The following is an 18,440-nucleotide window of genomic DNA, read 5'->3' as shown; positions in this document are numbered from 1 at the left end:
GAACCAGCAATGTAGAAAAAAATGTTTATTAAATGGGAAGTTATGCTCTAGCAGTTGCTACCAGCTTAAAACATTACCTACGAGAAACTACACAACACTGGAAGTAGACCTGTAACATTTCATCACATATGTTGACAAGATAAGCTAAGTTTCACCTTCCCTTTGAGCAGGAAGCTCTACTTGAAACAGCTCCTTAAAAATGGCCAGATTTGAAGTACAGCTTATCTATTTTACCCATTCCCTTTCCAGAATGGATCACTGCTGTTGGCTATAGCAGTGGCTGTTTTCAACCAAGAAGTGCTCCAGGTATCTGCCTTGCCTTTCTCCACATTTGCAGGCACGCTCTGTGGTTAGGTGGGGGGCAGTCCTGGCTTCATGGGTAGTCAAGGCATTGAAGGTGGCAACCCACACCAGGTTCTCACTACTGTGACTGTCTGACAAGGCGGAAGGCTTCTAGGAACTCATTGAAGTCAATGTTTCCATCTTTATTGAAATCAATGCTGCGAACTAAGTCGTTGATGCCATCATCTGTGAGTTCAATGTTCATGTGGGAGCTGAACAGCTTCCACGTTTGGTGGAATTCCTCAAATGAGATGAGGCCTGTGGAGAGGAAAGGAAGACCACAGCCACCTCAGCACAAGGTCACCACAGGCACTGCTGCAAGCAGGGACCCCTGCTCAGGCTTGAACTCTCACCCCACCCCTGCTGCCTGAGTACCCTTAAAAGAAGGAAGGAAATCACTCATCATCTACATTTCACATGCTGCAACTATATTTCCTATCATGGAGAATACTGACTAAAACACAAAGCAGTAAAAAGATATAATGCAGTTTGGGAGAACAAAAGAAACCAAAGACTTGTATTTTCTCTTGCCCAAAGTAATTTGGTGGAGATGACTGCTTGAAAACAGGTAACACTCCAGATCCTAAGTATGCTGCATTACTGTCAGTGCTCTCATTACAGTTTTTGTTCTGCTGAAGTTCAGAACAAAAAAGTTAATTCTCTACCTGGACTGCACAGAGCCCTTAAAAATGCATCAAGTTAGTGGAATCACACAGTGATATTTCAGAAGTTCCTGGGGGAGGAGAAAGACCCAAGCCTTAAACCACTGAATAAAAATGCCTTTGTACATACTAAAGGGGCCCAAAAGTAGAACAGAATACAATGCAGTGACCAGCACCCCTTGCAGACCTGCTTACCTGAATGATCTCTGTCGATGATCCTGAATATAGTCTCCAGGTTGGATCTGTTTCGATAAATGACTTCCAGCAAGCTCGTCTGGATGTGCTGAAAGACAACAAACTCATGCTTCTGCCCTTCTGACAGCTGCCTGCTTTCTTTGAGCAGTTGCTGCTACCTTCACATAAATGAAAACATATACTGCTCTCAAGAGTTTGCCAGCAGTGCACTTAGCATCGTGTGCCTTATGAAACAGGTTGGTGATGACTGGATCCTCTGTGCAACTCTGCATTGTAGCAACTTACTGCTTCCAAACACAGCTTTTCTAGGCTAACAGAGAAGACAGTGATTTGAATTATGCTTTTTAACCATTGCAGAGTTGGTTTTGCTGGGTGTAATTAGAGAAACTGTGACTCAGAGAATGGAATATAGTTTTCCCACTCAAAAGCCTGCATCCAAAACTACCTCTAGATTTTGATCACACATACATCATCTATTTCTGGAATGGACTCAATGTTTCTGGACTGATTCAGTTCACGCAAGCTCTTCCATCAACTTCAGTATGATATTGAATTACGCAAGAACTATCAATTCCCCTGTAGAACCTTTCTTGGTTCCACATGCTGAAGGGATCTGGTGACCTGCGTCGATGGAAGGGGGCGAGGCCTTACCTCTTGGCTCGGCCGCTCCATGGCCAAGTCGTCCAGCCAGGACTTGTATTCCAGCATGCCATCTGCTGTGCTGCGCACCAGCTGTGGCCTCAGCATTCGCCAGGGCAATCCCAAGTGCAAGACTGACTCCACTGCTGTTGCCCAGTTGCTCAGCGTGATCCTTCCTGTAAGGAAAAGATCTCCAAGAATCAGACATCTGGAAGCACATAAGGGCAAAATAAAAGGCCTACAGCAGTACTCATACACAGTCTGCCATGCTGCTGACAGCTACAGCATTATTTCTCCATGGCACACTTCAGCTCTTTGGTGCAGGCAAAATCCCTACATGGCTGTAAAAGCACCAGTCACAAGTGCGTTGCTGCTCCTCCCTGCTTCAGTGAGCTTTGGATCATTGCAGGAAGTCTGAGCCATGAGTCTGCAATCATCTGAACAACAGGAAGACACTAACTTGGGATATTTCGTTATAAATTTGTGGCCTACAGCCAGGGTCACCCTGCAGATTGTGGCCTACACAGCTGCGCTAGTATTTCCTCAGGGACCCCGAAACATGGAAAATCCTCTAGTTTAGCAGCTGCTGGAACAGCTGAACTGGACTTTTGTCAACAATTTGGCTGCCAGAGAAGAAAGCAAGAAAGTAGTTCTACCTAGAAGCAGCCAACCACTGTGTCCCCTTTGTCCCCCAGCCCACAAATGGACAGAACTCAACACCACATCTTGGCAGCTGCACCAGCAGAGCAATCCTGGCAGATGTATAATTATGAACTCTCAGCTCCTTCCTTAAGGCTCTGACAGAGACAGCTGCTACAAAGGACATCCCCCACTTCCCTGTGATTTTAGACTCCAGGGATGAAGGAACATCTAGAGACCACGCAGCCCTTCCCAAGTGACACAACAGACATGTTCCAGGTCAAATTCACCAGTATTGTCTGTATCATAGGCCTTGAACGTGCTGATGAGGGCTGAAGTGTGAGCAAACAGCTTTTCCCGCAAGGCTCGAAAGGCTGACTCCTCTACTCTGCTGATTCTGAAGGGTGCAGAAAAGAGAGAAGCATATTAAAGGGCTTGCCATGAAGTGTGAGAGAAGCTGCACCCTCCCAGTCCTCCGGCCTATCCCTGCATTGCCCAGCCCCTCTCACAGCCACTCTGCACAGCTACAGCTGCATCTAACTGCTCCTGACAAAGCACTGCAGGACAAGCACAGCCCTGCATCAATTTGTGAAGTGAAGCAAAAGGGAACCTCAGCAAGTGTCAAAACTGAAATTTGACATTGAAAAGAGAAACTGGAAAATCAGTCTGTAAGATCCTGTAAGCTCCCTCCTCAACCCTTGAGCCCACACAAAGCTGGAATCCTCCTCTAGCGCTATTATTTAGTAAATCAAGCTGTGAACGTTCAGCTCCAAAGTCAAACATTCTCAAAGCTCCCCAGGTTTTCCCTTGTGGAATTTTGACTTGGTGAATACAGCACAACAGGAAAGCCTTGCCTTTGGGTCATAGTGAGAGTATGGACTGCCTTGTTGGCTTGGTACTGAACAAAATGGGGGACAAGGTCTGGCCCCAGCTTCACGTAGGCTCCTCTGTTGCTGCCAATCTCATAGTAGTTCGAGGCTGAAAATATGGTCAGCACCTAACCCCCCCCCCCAAAAAAAAAGAGATATTTAAGATCAGTACATACATCCTGTATAATATACACATGTATCTGCAAAAACAACACAACCAGTCCTATCTGGAGTTAACAGACTGAAAGCACCATGTTTTATGTGGAAAAGGAAGGGTAAGGTGGCCTGGAAGCCTTACAGGTTGGAGTTTCAGGGCAGTGCAGTTCCTAATGTGGATCTAACCACACGCTGAACTTCTGTGTTCTCCTGACAAACTTCGACTCTCCACTGCAGTTAATGGAGCCAAAAGTGCCCCTGTGGAAGTCACTGAAGTGACCCTGAATCTTCCAAGAGCAAAACTGCTGCAGCAGCTTAGAAACACCTTTTGTATGTCATCTTCAGAAACAGCTGCTTTAAGTGGGGGCAATGGCACAAATGGGTTCAAATCTCAGCTACCACGCACAAGAACATGCTTTGCCTGCACATCAAATGCCCCTCACAGTGTAGGTGGCTCCAGACTGTCCTGACCTAAGACCTCAGCTGGAAACACACTTCAGTAACTCCCAATAAGGCCTTTCAATGATTTTGTATGTACCTAACAAAGTGCCATTGGAAGAAATGCAGAGCTGAGAGGAGCCACCGTAGAACACACACCCTGGCAGGATGGAAACCCAAGTATCCTTCATGCCATCCCCCTCACCGACCTTCCGGTTGTGACAGAACTCGTAGCCCTCTTGCTTGCACTCGTGGGAGCGGATGAGGAACTGCAAGTTGTATTTCTCAAGGATCTTCCTTGTCACATCAGGCCCGAAGTAGCAGCCACCACCTCGCACCGTATTTACTATGCAGCCTTCCTGAGGCATGGGGTCACTCCAGAGAATGTCTAAGATCTGAAGGGGTGTGAAACATTTACTGAATGAAGTGTACCCAACAGAAACCACCCATCAAAGTTTACAAAGCAAATACAGCTCTTCCTCCAAATCCCTCCATGGACTGCTCTTATTACCATAGTGCAGAGAAACAGAGGTATTTGCTGCATCTTAGCTGAACCACCATTCTGCTCTGCAGGGCTGTCACAGATCTGGTCCACCACAGAAGTGGCAATACTGTAGGCCTGGGGGAAGAGGGCTGTCCATAAATCAGGCCTGATACAAGCTTTCCTTTTGCTGCCCCTTAAGATTTCAAGGAGTCTTGCCTGTCTTCCTCCACACTAAAACACAAATCCCAGGGCAAGAACACCTGGCAGATCCTGAGGCCGTGAGCAGGCTTAGTGTCAAATTCCTTTGTACTCTAGCCGGGACAATCCACAGCCTCCAGAAATGTAAGTGCTGACTCAGTAACTGCTATTTGGATTAAAGTTTAATCTCTTTAACCCTGACCTCAATCTGTAGCTTTATTCTGATAAGGTGTGCGGTGCTGAGTTGTCATGTAACACGGAGTAAGGAACGATGGTTTCAGAGCACACAGAAGGAGCTTACAGACTGGTCTAACACAAACAGGTAAGCAAATTCCCAGGCTCTGACACTCCCTAACAATCTACTCACAGGGAACCCAGCTAAAACCTTCAGTCTGCTCTTAGCACACAACATCACAACTCACTTGTCAGCAAATGACATGCTCATTCATTACCTACAGACTGACTTCCGGTACCCCACATACACAGCCAGCGATACAACCCCTGAGCTCTACAGTCAGTCTTGCCTATTCTATTCTTTCTCTTCCCTCCCGTGATTCAAGAAAACCTGTTGCTCTGCTCTGTGTCAGAGCAGCACTTTTAATTATTCAGCCATGCAGAGAGATCTGTGCACTGACCCACATGTTTTGCACTGAGATTTCTCATACCAGAGAGCAAACCTGCAGGAGGCACAAACAGCCCACCAAGCTCAGGGCCCCACTAGACTACTCACCTGCTTCCAGTCCTCCTGGCGAGTCCGGCACGGCCCATCCAAATCTGTCAAGGAGACCACGCTGGCATAGGTGAGCTCCTCCTCCTCTGACTCGCTGATGTCCACCAGCCGGCGGCACCACTCAATTTGCTCCTGCACCGTCTGCCGGACCCACCTGGAGAACTCCGGCCTGTTGGCTGTCCTGGGAGCCTGGGCTGGCTGGGATGAGGGAGGTAAACTCTGAGTTGCCTCATTCCCTGCTGGGTCAGCCTCTGCTTTGCTCTCCTCATTTGTTTCCTGTATTTCCGCATTTCTGTTTGACTTCTTTCTTTTCTTCCTTCTCAATACAGAAGCAAACTGAAAAAGGTAAAAGAGAAAAGAGACCTGATCACACCACTTGGAAACCAGTATCTTCAGGTCTAACATCTTCCACTGGCAGACAAGTGACCCAAGCCTGAAATCCCTTTGCTACCATCAAATGCTGATTAACTGTGAGTGATTACTAGTGCCATCCTCTCGCATATGCCATTCCAGATTTACAGCTGGGCCCCCCCATCCAACCTGACTACAGATCACGCATCTTCATTGGTTTTACGCTGCTCAGGCATTTCACAAAAGACAGAGTACATAGAATCATAGAATCATAGAATAGTTAGGGGTGGAAAGGACCTTAAGATCATCAGGTTCCAAACCCCCTGCCATGGGCAGGGACACCTCACTCTAAACCATATCACCCAAGGCCTCGTTCAACCTGGCCTTGAACACTGCCAGGGACGGAGCATTCACAACCTCCCTGGGCAACTTATTCCAGTGCCTCACCACACTAACAGGAAAGAATTTCCTACATAGATTTAATCCGCAATGGGAATGTGTTGACAGAATGAGAAAAGGACTAATCCTACACATTCCAGAAGCCAAGAGTGCCTCTTCCCTTCACACCTCCTGCACATACACTATTAAACCAAAGTGATCCTCTCCAAGCCTGTACCTAAACACAGTTTGTCTAGGAAGACCATCAACAGCCAAGATGACCTGTAGAAATAAGCTCTTCACCACAGATCAGCAACACTGTTGTCTCTTGCAGTGTTTAGGAAATGAAACCTACTTGGTTCCTTTGAATTTTCTCAAGCACATCCAGGTCAGTGGTGTCAGAGATGCCCCCATGTATAATGAGGACTTTCTGATCAATCAGGGTGGCAAGGGGGAGCCAGCAAAAGACATTCTGAATCATCTTCAAGATTTTTTTCCCATGCACCTAGGAGGACAGGTCAGAAAGAAAAAGATGCTAAAAAGCATCAAGGCTTTGAAGTCCACCTCTCACCTGGTAAAGGAGATACAAAAGTATACCTACCTTGTATTTCTGCATTACTTCCTTGGTGAAACCATAGCTAAAGGAACAGGAGAAAGGAAATTCAGTGGGATTTCACAGCGACAGCCTTGACATTGCAAGCAGCCCCACACAGAACCCATACCGTAAGTTGACCATGTGGTCCTCATGGTTCCCACGGTTGAGGTGAACCTCCTTTGGATAGATCAAGAGGAAGGTAAAGAGGATGATGAGGATCTCAAGGGACTGTTTGCCTCTGTCTACAAAGTCCCCATTGAAGACATATGATTTAGAAGGGGAAGGAAGGCCATTCTGTAAAAGCAAGGAACAGGAAGATGTCACAAGAGAGGCCTCCACACAATCTCCATGTTCCTCTCCCTGCCAGCCCCACATGCTCTCACTCCTGTCCAGGTTACCTTATGCAATAGGTCCTGACTCCTACTTTTATCCTATAGGTGCCCAGTGGCAAATGCACCGACAAGTGAAAGCTGTCAGTCAGGAAGAGCTGCCACTGGTATCAGCACTTACAAAACTGTCCACTGTCACTTCCCAAATGTACATGTATTCATGATTTCAGCAAGGGAATAAGCTGCTGCTTTGTGAAGCCAAACTGATCAAACTGACCTGGAGAATTGCATGTGAAGGTCCCAGATTTGCAAACACTTCTCAGCATGACCCATGCAATCCCTCTCCCCATGCCTGGCCAGCCTCCTTCTCCAGATTCAGTGCCTACCTTATAAAATATGAGGAACAAGTCATCCAGCTGGCCATGCAAGTCTCCTAATAGGCACAAAAAGACAAGTCATGGTATGTTTATCCTCAATTGAAAAAGACACCAATAAATAACTTCCTCTAAAGTATCACCTCTAGAAACTGAAATATGTGAAATATTGAAATGAAAAATTTGAAATAAACTGAAATATTTGGGAAGTTCAAGGTACAAGTTTCTTTACACTGAGGCTTGCACCCAAAGGAAAATGACATGATGTAAAGGCTGACACCTGAGAATACCAAAAAACACACACTAGCTTCTGAAGCCTCTGATTCAGAAGTTTTGTTCATTTCTCTATTATGATGATGATGCAACATGACACAAGAAACTGATCATTACATGGGAGAAAGCTTTGCATATGAAATAATAATCAAATTAGTTACCATCTAGGGGCAGGGTTTGTCAATGGTGTATCCCAAAATCCGTGCCAGAAGCCAAACACAAGACACAAAGAGACAAACCATGTTCCCTCAACACCCTGTCTCCTTCCTGTTCTAGACCAAGCAGAAAGTGGGCCAAGATGCAGACATGCTCCCTCCACCCTCCAGGCTAGTCTTTACAGCAGCTCACATTAAAGTATCGTATGGTAAACCTGAATATTTTGGACAGCATCAGTTGCCTGTCGGTTCAAACAGGCATTTGCTTACAGGCCTCATTTATGTTCCACATTCAGTACAGAGGAGGGCAGAAGTGCTTGCTACCATTTGATATCTTTCCTACCCCTTCCACACAAGTGATCTGCTCCAGAGACTGTGCAGTACCCCCCCATCCCAGACCTACCGCACACGGTGACCTCCTCACTGTAGCACGTGGAGACATGGCTGATGTTTGGCAACTGCTTGAGGTGCTTCCTGGTCTCATGCAGGAGGTTTAAGACATAGCGAGCATGGAGCTGCTACTAGGAGAAAGTGAAGGGATTAAAGCAGGAAACCAGTGACCTCTGAGCAGCAATACAGCTGTGAAAGGACCTGAAGATCCACCAGGGATTGACAACCTGGATGGCAGAAGCTCTCACTGGGATAACAGTGCTCACCTATGGGCTTGTAAACAAGGTAAGGACAATACTGGGAAACAGCAGGACTGAGGAGACTGACCCAAAGCAGTCTCAGCACTGGCAGGTCTGGCAGGGGAATCCAAAAGCCCTAGGCAACACCGCTTCCTAGAGCAGCAGCAATTCCAGCCCAGCATCACAGGTAGCGAGCTGCATCTCTAGATCTTTCTTAGCTTTTCCACATTAAACCAGGCTGTGAACTCTCACATGTCCTGCAGAAGTGTTCACAGGGTGTAGGCATTTAATATTAGTCAAAGCACTAGAGACCTTTGTTTTAAAAGTCATTTTGTTTGGAGAAGGGGCCTTGTGGCCTGTTTTGCAGTTCAGCACTTTGACTGAGGGATGGCAACAGAACACTGCATTTGTACGAGGAATTGTCTTGTTCATGCTGCTGAACTGGTACTGGACTTCCACAGCAAAAATTTCATGGTTTACATTTTAAATGTAAGTCAAAGCTGCATGGCACAAAACATAACTTCAATCAGCTAGTTCCATCTGGGCCATCCTAAACTTTTTAACAAATTGAGGAATTGCAACAAAAAATGACAGACTGTTTTCAGCATGGACTGGCGTGGGGGTGGGGTTTTTTCCCTTTCAAAATGAAATTCAGGTTAATATTGATACACACCTATGAGAAGTTCTGGGGTTTGTCAGAACTGCATTTTCAGAAAGGAAAAAAGTGCAGGTGGTAGGGGGAAACACCAAACCATTGCCAGCCCCATTTCCTTCACCGCCTGCCAGCTTGTTATACTCCAGTCAGCTTAGCTGGTTAAGAAGGCTAAAACCAAACTATCTATCCTAGACCCTTGTGTAGAGGGTAGGAAAGCATGGTTCCTTTGGGGATCCTTACTTGTTTCTGTTTGAAAGCTTCCAGCAAGGCAGTAGCATGGTCAGGAAGGAGCGGGAAAGAGAGACGGGGTCCGGTGTAGGAGTCTGGCACCTCTATGGATTCATAGTCGCAGTACTTTTCCAGCTCTGCCTCTTTGAAGCTTTCCCCACTAATGAACATGCGACTGATAAAATCCCCTGGACGGCAGATGGATCAGTTGTTTTAAAAACAGAGACAAGGAAAAGTTAGGTTGGCTCAGTGCACCATTCCAGCAATTTGCTAACAAAAAGCTGTTTGGTGAGGTTAGAGCTAGTGGCAGGGGTGGGAGAGAGCTTCCAGTTTGACACCACTACAGAATTTGCAGTAGGGGAAAAGGCTGCAGGGACAAGCTTCCCTGTGCTATGTGTCAGGCAGTGCTGGCAGCTACGCTAGCAAAACTTCAGTAGAGCCAGACGAGCATTGGTTGCCATGGCTAACTGAAATCTTATTTTCCATGGCATGCAAAAGCAAGCTGTATCGTAATGAACCATCTCCTACATCCCACTGGTTTTTGTAAGCTTGCACCTACATTCTCAGTGCTGCACAAGATCTGTATAAATACACATACACCTGGTTTTAGTGTAACATCTCAGAGCCCAACTCTAGGAACAGAACACCATTGTCCCCTTTTATACAGGCACCAAAAAAAAAGTCTTCCTCAACAGTTTTGCTGTAAAATATGTGGGGTAGTTGTAAGAAAAAGGGTGGCAGTTTGAAAGGAAGGAGCAAATGCTTCAGCAGGTTATGGTCAGCAAAATAAATGGTTAGTCTTGACTTACTACCATGAGATTTTAGAGCTAAGCCCTTTAGCAAGTTCCCAGCACTAAGATAATGCTCTCTGCAGATTCAGGGAGATACAGTATTGGTTCCCACAGAACTTCTCCCCCACACACACCTCGGTTATAAGTGAGAGACTAACTATAAATCAAATAGATACCCTTGAGATTTCTAATTCTACTCATAAAAAACATATTGAGCTTCTGTGCCTCCTTCTAGCTCCTGAGGAGCTGGAACTGTCCCACATCCTTTGCACAGCTCTGACAGTCTCCAGACAATTCACTTCCTATCCAAATTCCTGCTGCCATCACTCTTTAGATTCTTTTGATTCCTCTTGCCATCCTGAAGGGGCAGCACTGGACAGCGAATCAATACAGGGTGCAACCTCAGCTGCTGATGCTCATCTGCAAGCGGCACATAGAAACTTACTCTCTTTGCTGCTGCTTGGTGTGAAGTGATCCATGAGGTAAGTGAAGAAGTTGTGAAGCTGCAAGAGGAGAGCAAGCCCATCATCATTCACCCTGGAATGAAGTCCTGCAGAGTAGCAACTTAACAGGATCTTCTTTCTAGAAGTATTGTCTGAGCCCTTCTCACATTGTTTGGTGTGTACAACAAAGCATACTATACCAATTCTAGTTCAACTAGCTTGTGATCAAGTCACCAAAGTAGCTTTACCTTCACCAAATAACATTGTCTATTGTGTCCAACTCAGGAAAAACAATACTAAATGGTCCTTACAGCTTTCTTTCAAGACTCATTACTTACGGTCTCATCAGACATAAGCAGGCAGGAAGTCAACAGGATAAGAAGGGGCAGGAAACCCAGTCCTTGGCCCACTGAAGTACTTAGAGATTTACCAGCCAGTGGCCAGAAATGAGCGAGCCTGTGACACAGAAACCACCCTCCTGCATATTTTCCTACGAGCTTTTTTCCATGGCACCTTACCTTGATCTGATCCTGCTCACAGGCGTACTCTATGGATTGAAAGATTCTCCAGGTGCAACGTCGGCGCATTTCCAGGCGAGCAACATAGCGCCGATACCACTGCTGGATCAAGACAGCTGCCTTGAAAGCTGGGGACAAAACCAGAACCAGTGTGCTGCACTGCGCTGCACTAGCTGCAGCTGAGGCACCCTGCTACAGCTCCTTTCCTCACCCTGAAAATCGCAGAGGGACCTCTCTCTTTCAGGAAAGGTGTTCTGATGCCTAAATACTGAGGGTAGCAGAACACCTGCATCTTTTCAGCATAGTGTGAGAGGTTGGTCTGATTCTGTCTGACCAGAAACCTCTCATGAAGCAGTTCTAACCATCACCGCTGGCTCCTCAGCACCAGCATTAACAACAGCTTATTAGGGCCTAAAGACCTAAATGTGCTATTCAGTATAGACAATTTCTTCACTTTCTATCTACCTTGATGATTTTCATGTCTGTCTTACAGTCTAGGTTTCAGGAACTAGAGGTTTGGCTGAAGTGCACAAGGAGTTGAAGGAAAACAAGACAATGAGTCCCTTTCCACCTTAAAAATATGGGGATTATCCACCTTCCTTCTAAGCCAAATCAGTTCCTCAGGTTTTGCTGTTCTGGACAAACTTCAGAAGGGATCTATTCTAGCATAAATGTAAACATACCATTATCTTCAAATAAAAGAAAAACAAAATTAATACCCACAGTGAAAAGAGGCAGACAGATCTCTGGCCACTTACTGACACGGAAGGAACAAAATGCAGAAAATGATGACTATTTGCCGTGATATTTAAACCATAACCATTCCTCTGTGTTTTCCCCATTCCAGTGATTTCCATTTAAATATTATTTCACATGGGGTGTGTGCATATTTGAAGTACGTTGGTGCAGGGTCCCATTTGCTTTTACAAGTTCTGCCACAGTCTAGCACCTCTAGAAACAACTCCATCCTCCTTAGCTGCTCTTGACCCCACATGGACTGACTACTTTACAGCACCCTGCCAAACAACTTTGTAACTTACCTCTCTTTTGATAACCTCTGTGCACCTTCCTGGAGTCCTACCCTAGAGCCCTACATCTAAAACATTTTCTAACACTGCTTCTCTGTGGCATCTTTAGCTGAGGTGGGGAGGGATGACTGCTGTATATACAGGCTAGCCCCAGAATCAAATGGAGATGACAGAGTTAGCCCTGCTACAGAAGCTTGTGTTCCTTTGCTATCTGGTTTGTGAGAGAGCACTGCCACATTCACTGAAGCAGGGAGAGCAATGGGGGGGGTGGGGGCGGTGGGGGGAGTGGGGGGGAGTGGAGGGGGGTGGAGAAACCTGCTTAAAAAGAAAGCAACACCCCACCTGTACCCCAAAGACTGCTACGTGCTGGCATAAGACAAAGAGATCACATTAATTCAACTAGCTTGCATTAATTATGTAATATAAACCACCCTCCCTGTACTTGAGCAGGAAACATTGACCTTTACCTAAATAAGATGTCCTGATGGCTTACATATGGAAAATAATAATCCTTCTAAATTATGTTACTGTTACAGGAGTAGGAGCTGCAGAGCACAAAACACGAAGAGCTATCGCTATTGTGCAGCTTGGGAACTGAGTCGTGGTGAAGTCATGGGCAAGAAGGTAAGACTTGGCTAGCCTTAATTCAAGAATAACTTATGTAGTCTTTGCCTGAGCCTTGTATCTTGAAAACAAAAATGCCTACTGAGTTGCTGCGCTTTGGGAAAAGAAAGGCTGACTTTTTTCCTGCAGGCTGGTGCTCATGATGCTACCGCTCCAAGGCTCTTTAACTGACACGACACTAGCTACCTCACTCCCTGTACAGTCATTTGGCTGGCACATAACCAAAATCACAGTAACAATCATTTTCTAAAATAAACAACTTCTAAATATCTTGCATTCCCCTAATAGTGGGTAAGTGCCTAATTACTGTGGAGGAGTCAGATATATTTCAAGTGAATACCAAGCTATGGTCATAGCTATGACTCCACAGGCACCAATAAAAGCTAAATCCTTTCAGATATTAAAAACCAAATCTATGAAAGACTCATTATCAAACACACAGTGAGCATATCTACCACCGTCCACATTATTCTAAGTTCCAGATGGGCAAGGCATTGGATTTTTATGCTACTTTACAGAAACTGACTCTGCAACTGAAAAAGCCAGGTATTGTAGTTCACCAGCTTACCTGGGTGAGTTTCATCTGGCAGTGTTTGTACTAGTTTAGAAAAAAAGAATAAAGAAGGAAGAGAAAGAGATTTATCCACATTTTATGGGGATCCAAGCAGTAAACTGAATCATACATCATCACATAAGTTACTGAAAGCATGTCAAAGTGTCAGCACTCAAAGTAAAATCCACTATTCATGCTAGCAGTACAGTTCACACATCAGCCTACAGGATCTAGGCTTGAGGAACCCTCTCTTGGGCTCCCCATCCCCTTCCTCCCTCAGGTCCCTCAAGGGCCAGTTTATCAGAGTTTTCTATTAGGAACAGCCTCTGGGCCTTATGTGAGGCATTAGGACAACACCTGGCACTCTGTACATGGATGGAAACTTCTAAGCAGCTCCACATCTGCAGATCACCAGATCTGAAGGGTTTGGAGAGCCAGACACAAGAAATTCAGAGAGGTTTTACTGCCATGGGAAGCTGCTGATGGGGTAGTGGGTCTCATGCAGCGTTTCAAATAAGTAACTAGTTTTACAGTATATTTTGCTTGCTATAGACAAGCCATTATCATAAAACAGCCCTGAAGTTGTTGGGCAGGTCTGTGGTTTTCTGGTGCTATAGGCAATAGACAGATTTAACTTACTTAAATAAAAGTTGGAGGGAGATTTTCAACGGAATAGAATTACAATCAAAAAGACTGAGTCACAATGGTATCCCCACTTCCTTAATTTCTACCTGCAGTCGCTACTTTTCTTTCCAAGGCTCCTGAAACAGTTTTCACCATTCTGCTGGTCTGCCAATGCCAGATGATTCAAACAACAAAGGAAGCAAACATTTGCTTCTTTACACTTCATTATATGTAAAGTTTCACTCATAATCTACCTTTGTTCTATAGCAGACCTAAGCACACACCCACAAAGTTGATACTATCATACAGAGGGTTTAATAAAAATAAATCATTACAGCTTTGAGAGACAGCAACTGATAACCCTTCAATGTTAGTTCTAACTGAATTGCTTTTTGCTGCTTAATTTCTGTTTAGGTTTTGTTGATTCTCATCTAACCCTGCTCTAAATAGCTGTCATTTTCTCATGCCTGTCAGTGGTCTCCCAACAGCTGAGAGTCCTTGTTACAGGATACTGAAAGACGTGACCTCAAACTCAACACTATGAAGAAAACCAGGTAATTCAGAAAAGAAACAGATGCACTGCAACCTCCCAACAGCAGGTGCAGGAGCAGATGCTCAAAGACTTTTCAAAGAGACACTCACCATTTTCAGACTTCTGCAGGGAGTACTTGTAGTTGGCATTTCCAGAACTACCAGATCCCATGTTCTCTAACCAATGCTCCTAGAATGTTGCAGTCCCGTCCAGTATCTTCAAAACCACCAGAGAGATGTGGGAAAGATCATTCAGTCAGAATGAAGGCAGCTGCAATATGTCCCACAGCGTTGAGAATCTATAATTAAATATATAAACACTTGAGATCAATGAGCAGGTGGCCTGTTGTCCTGGGTTCAGCAGTAGCAGTCATTTTTCTCCTTCTTGGTAGCTGGTGCAGTGCTGTGTTTTGACTTTCAGCTGGGAACAGAGCTGATAACAATGATGTTTTAGTTTGGCCAAGGACTTGGTGAGCCTCATGCTCTGCCAGGGAGGAGGGGAAGCCAGGAGGAAGCAGAGACAGGACACCTGATCCAAACTGACCAAAGAGGTATTCCATACCACAGCACGTCATGCCCAGCAGGTAACAGACAGTTACCTGGAAGGGCTAGGTGGACTGCAGGGTTGGAGGAGGTATCGGTCAGTGCTTGGTCGGGCTGGGGGGGCGAGTTATTGGTCACCTGGTGATGGGGTCTTGTATTCTCTTCCCTTGTTATTTCTTTTATCATTACTATTATTGGTGGCAGCAGTAGTGATTTGTGTTGTACCTTAGTTACTAAACTGTTCTTATCTCAACCCGTGGGAGTTGCATTCTTTCTGATTCTTCTCTCTGTCCTTCCAGGAGTATGGGGAGGGCAAGAAGCAGGGGGGAGTGAGTGCACAAGCTGTCTGGCTGGGGTTAAACCATGACACCTGTCTTGTGCCCAAGCACATCTTCCACTACCAGGTTTTTCCACCTACTTTCTTGTCTTCTGTATAGAAGTCATTAAGCTGATTCATTAACAATCAGTATATGCAGACTAATGTTCATGCATATAACCATCTGTGAAAGATAATTCTCATTATGATGGATGAATACAGAAATGGTATTAAAATCTATTTGCAGTACCACAGCTAGAGGGGAGGTAAGTCTAAAATAACAATTAGCTATCATAAGAAAGTAATCAATCACCTTTGTTATACACTACTTTCCTTCAGCTTGTGGATCTGCTTCAGTGTAGGAACGTATTATATCATCAGCTGCCCAGGTCCCACCAACTGCCTGTATAAAAGGACAGACAGCCAGGCTTCTATAACATCACTGCTGTGGCAATCTCTGGTCAGAGCAAACAGACCCTATTCCACGATTAGGTCAAATTCTGAAATGCTTCACTTTGAGAACAATCAGAATATCGCTCACAATCAGACATGTTTCCTCTGGAAAAAAAGCCAGCAATCACATACTACCACTACAGTACCCCCAGGCTGTCTGGCATGAGAATAGTACAGGTTTTATTCTAACTCAGAACCAGAGGAGAGGAAAGTTGAGAAAGGGAGAGAAGGAAATAAACACCTGTAAAAACATCAAGCCTGGTGCCATGCAGAGACCATAGCTCCAAGGATTTTGAAGGGTCAGGACAGAGGCACCACTCCCCACAGAGATGAAGGCTTGATGAATTTGAACAGCAGCATCACCTCAAATACAGTCTGCATTAAACAGCTACATGAGGCAAAACGATGCCAGTTGCTTCCCTCCCTCATCTTGCTCTTGGCCACCACTGCCTCCTGCAGAGATAATTATATTTTCCCTGGTGCTTTTCCCTGAGAAGCTGCAGTACATTCACATGAGGTACACATCACTTTGTAGAGCATCGCCAAAAAAACCCATGGACTTAAGAGTCACATGTGATCAGAGACAGCAAACAGAGCAACAGAGTTCAGTGCCTCCGCAGAAGACTGCAGGCATATAGAAAAGATGCACATTCCCCATTCACCAGAGTTCACGTTCTAAACGTGGGAGAAACACGTAACAGTCAGATTTCACATACACCTCCAAACCCAATGGGTAATATACTCTGTTTGCAACTCTGAAAATGTAAGCTACTGACTCCTTTTATAATACCATCTAATACTAAATAAAACTCAATAAAGGAAAACTAGCACAAATCCATTTGTGTCAACCACCCCAAAACAAGAACAACAAAAGCCTGGCTAAATTTCCAGGGTTACTGGAAATACTACTTTAACTCCTTCAAAACCAAAGCAATTGATAGCATTTTGGTTCAAATCCTACAGATTGTCACACCCCTGAGCTTGTTCACATCACAGATCTGTGCAGAATTTGGTGCTTCAGCCACATGAATTGAAGGCTTCCTGCAAAGAACACCATCTCACTCCAAAACATGTATCATGCGTACAACTGAATCCCCACTAAATTGACAATTTCATAGGCATTCCAACAACCAAGGGAAGAGATGATCAGGATAGGAAGGAAAGAGTACAACAGGCTGACAAAAAGTTTACTAGGAAAAGCTGAGAGATGTCAGAGGGAAACAGAAATCCTAAGGTCTGCTAAAAGAAAACCTGCAGCATGCGGTTCCGCAGCTACACATTAATCAAGAAAAAAAGAATCAAATACTTCCTCCAAGAACACAGCTGCCAACTAGCACTAGAGAAAGTGATGGTCCTGCCTTGACCTCCTAAGAGGAAGTGCCTGTATATATCCCATGTGTACACCAGACTCGGCACATCTCGCAGCTGGAAACGAGATGGTGAAGCCTGTTTTTATTTAGACATGCACTGACCTCTGGACCTGCACACTTACTGCAGCGCCAAAAAGGAGAACTTCAGTTTTATACAGCTTGACATATAAAAAGGGTATTTCACTTCAAACTATGGGTGTCAAGTAACTACTTCTGAACACAAAACGTTGTTACAGTGAAAGAAAAATGCAACTTACCTTGCCATCAGTTTCTAGCTTATGGCTTTATTAAGGTAGACACAATAGAAGCTCTCCACTTTTTAAGTTCTTGCTTCTATTCACCCCCCGAGTGACCAATAAGCTCTGAAGCGATTTACTTGATTAGAGATTCAGAAACTCTTCCTCAGAACATAAATAATCAAGGAATCTGCTCCCCTGGGCACACAGCACAGGCTGCCATACCTGCCAGCACCTGCAGCACAGAGCATGTGTGCTGCTCCGCAACACACACAGACCCTTCGATTTATTTACCGCATGGTTCTTCTCAGCAGCTTTAAGAATCCTCTCCCATGTGATGCTTAAGAAAGGCTGGAGATCTGATACGGATTAGGATTACTGAAGAGGATTATGAATGAGAAATACAGTACATTGGGCTCTCTCATCTTGAGAGTCAGCTCTTACACGCTTTCAATTTGCCATTTGCTAAATGCAAACTTGTGGAGGAAAAAGGATTAAAGGTTTCACCCATTACCTATGTTGGGATGAAAAATGGGGCTTTGTAGCTCTGTACTGCAGAAACAGAAGGATGGAAAAAGCAATGATAAATGTATTTAACTTAGTTCCATTTAATTACTTAACAATTCTAAGTCATGAACCCGACCAGGCTTAAGAAAGCAGAAAAGCTGTTTTACCTCAGTCTCCAAAAGGCAGATGAAATCTCACACAGAAGATGATCACCAAGCAGATTCAACTAACTACATATGATCCTTTTTTTTTCAAGAAAAGATCCCACAGAACACCCAATCCCTCCAAAACCAGTGTTACTTTTTAACAGTCCCAGTGTTGTGCAGATGGTTTTATTTTAAAGTATTAAGAATCCTCTTTCTGCATTTTTATCACATTTCAATTCTTAAGCAAAAGCAGCTCAACACATTTCACAGGTTAAATCACCTTGTTTCTAAGATGTGTCATTTACCACTTAGTGCGGATATTTTCAGCTTGTCATTAAACTAAGACCAGAAAGTTATGGTTAGCAAAAAAACAGTATCCCACTTGGCATAAAGGCTTTATTCTGTTAGCAGTCAGAATGTCTGGATGTTTATAGATGG

At 44.7% G+C, this 18,440-nt stretch overlaps 1 protein-coding gene across 2 annotated transcripts; it reads right to left on the bottom strand.

The window, feature by feature from the left end:
• Window positions 1-10: 10 nt before the first annotated feature.
• Window positions 11-14,762, bottom strand: PPEF2 (protein phosphatase with EF-hand domain 2). 2 transcript variants are annotated; one of them, XM_061354688.1, is made up of 17 exons: window positions 14,543-14,762; window positions 13,292-13,321; window positions 11,072-11,199; window positions 10,556-10,613; window positions 9,332-9,507; window positions 8,211-8,325; window positions 7,392-7,438; window positions 6,804-6,970; window positions 6,683-6,719; window positions 6,437-6,586; window positions 5,353-5,688; window positions 4,150-4,335; window positions 3,332-3,474; window positions 2,768-2,874; window positions 1,851-2,014; window positions 1,200-1,287; window positions 11-600 (listed from the first exon to the last, which is right to left on the bottom strand). In XM_061354688.1, exons 1-17 carry the CDS (start codon window positions 14,601-14,603, stop codon window positions 422-424), a joined length of 2,172 nt encoding a protein of 723 aa, XP_061210672.1. In that variant the 5' UTR covers window positions 14,604-14,762; the 3' UTR covers window positions 11-421. The 2 variants fall into 2 exon arrangements, with proteins under 2 accessions (XP_061210672.1, XP_061210673.1); XM_061354689.1 differs by lacking the exon at window positions 13,292-13,321.
• Window positions 14,763-18,440: the final 3,678 nt, after the last annotated feature.

The sequence above is a fragment of the Neopsephotus bourkii genome, unplaced genomic scaffold (genome assembly GCF_033783945.1).
Source record: "Neopsephotus bourkii isolate Nb327-2 ecotype Australia unplaced genomic scaffold, CSIRO-AGI_Nbou_v1 NB_741, whole genome shotgun sequence".
In the NCBI taxonomy this organism is placed as follows: Eukaryota; Metazoa; Chordata; class Aves; order Psittaciformes; family Psittacidae; genus Neopsephotus; species Neopsephotus bourkii.
This window is presented reverse-complemented; position numbering and strand designations above follow the sequence as displayed.

Excerpts from the sequence above, each read along its gene's own strand:
- PPEF2 (XM_061354688.1), bottom strand. The coding sequence starts at position 14,603 with ATGGGATCTGGTAGTTCTGGAAATGCCAACTACAAGTACTCCCTGCAG. Across the intron at positions 7,439-8,210 it reads TGAGGAGGTCACCGTGTGCG|GAGACTTGCATGGCCAGCTG; the intron begins GTAGGTCTGGGA and ends TGTGCCTATTAG. Across the intron at positions 1,288-1,850 it reads TGGAGCGGCCGAGCCAAGAG|CACATCCAGACGAGCTTGCT; the intron begins GTAAGGCCTCGC and ends GTTGTCTTTCAG.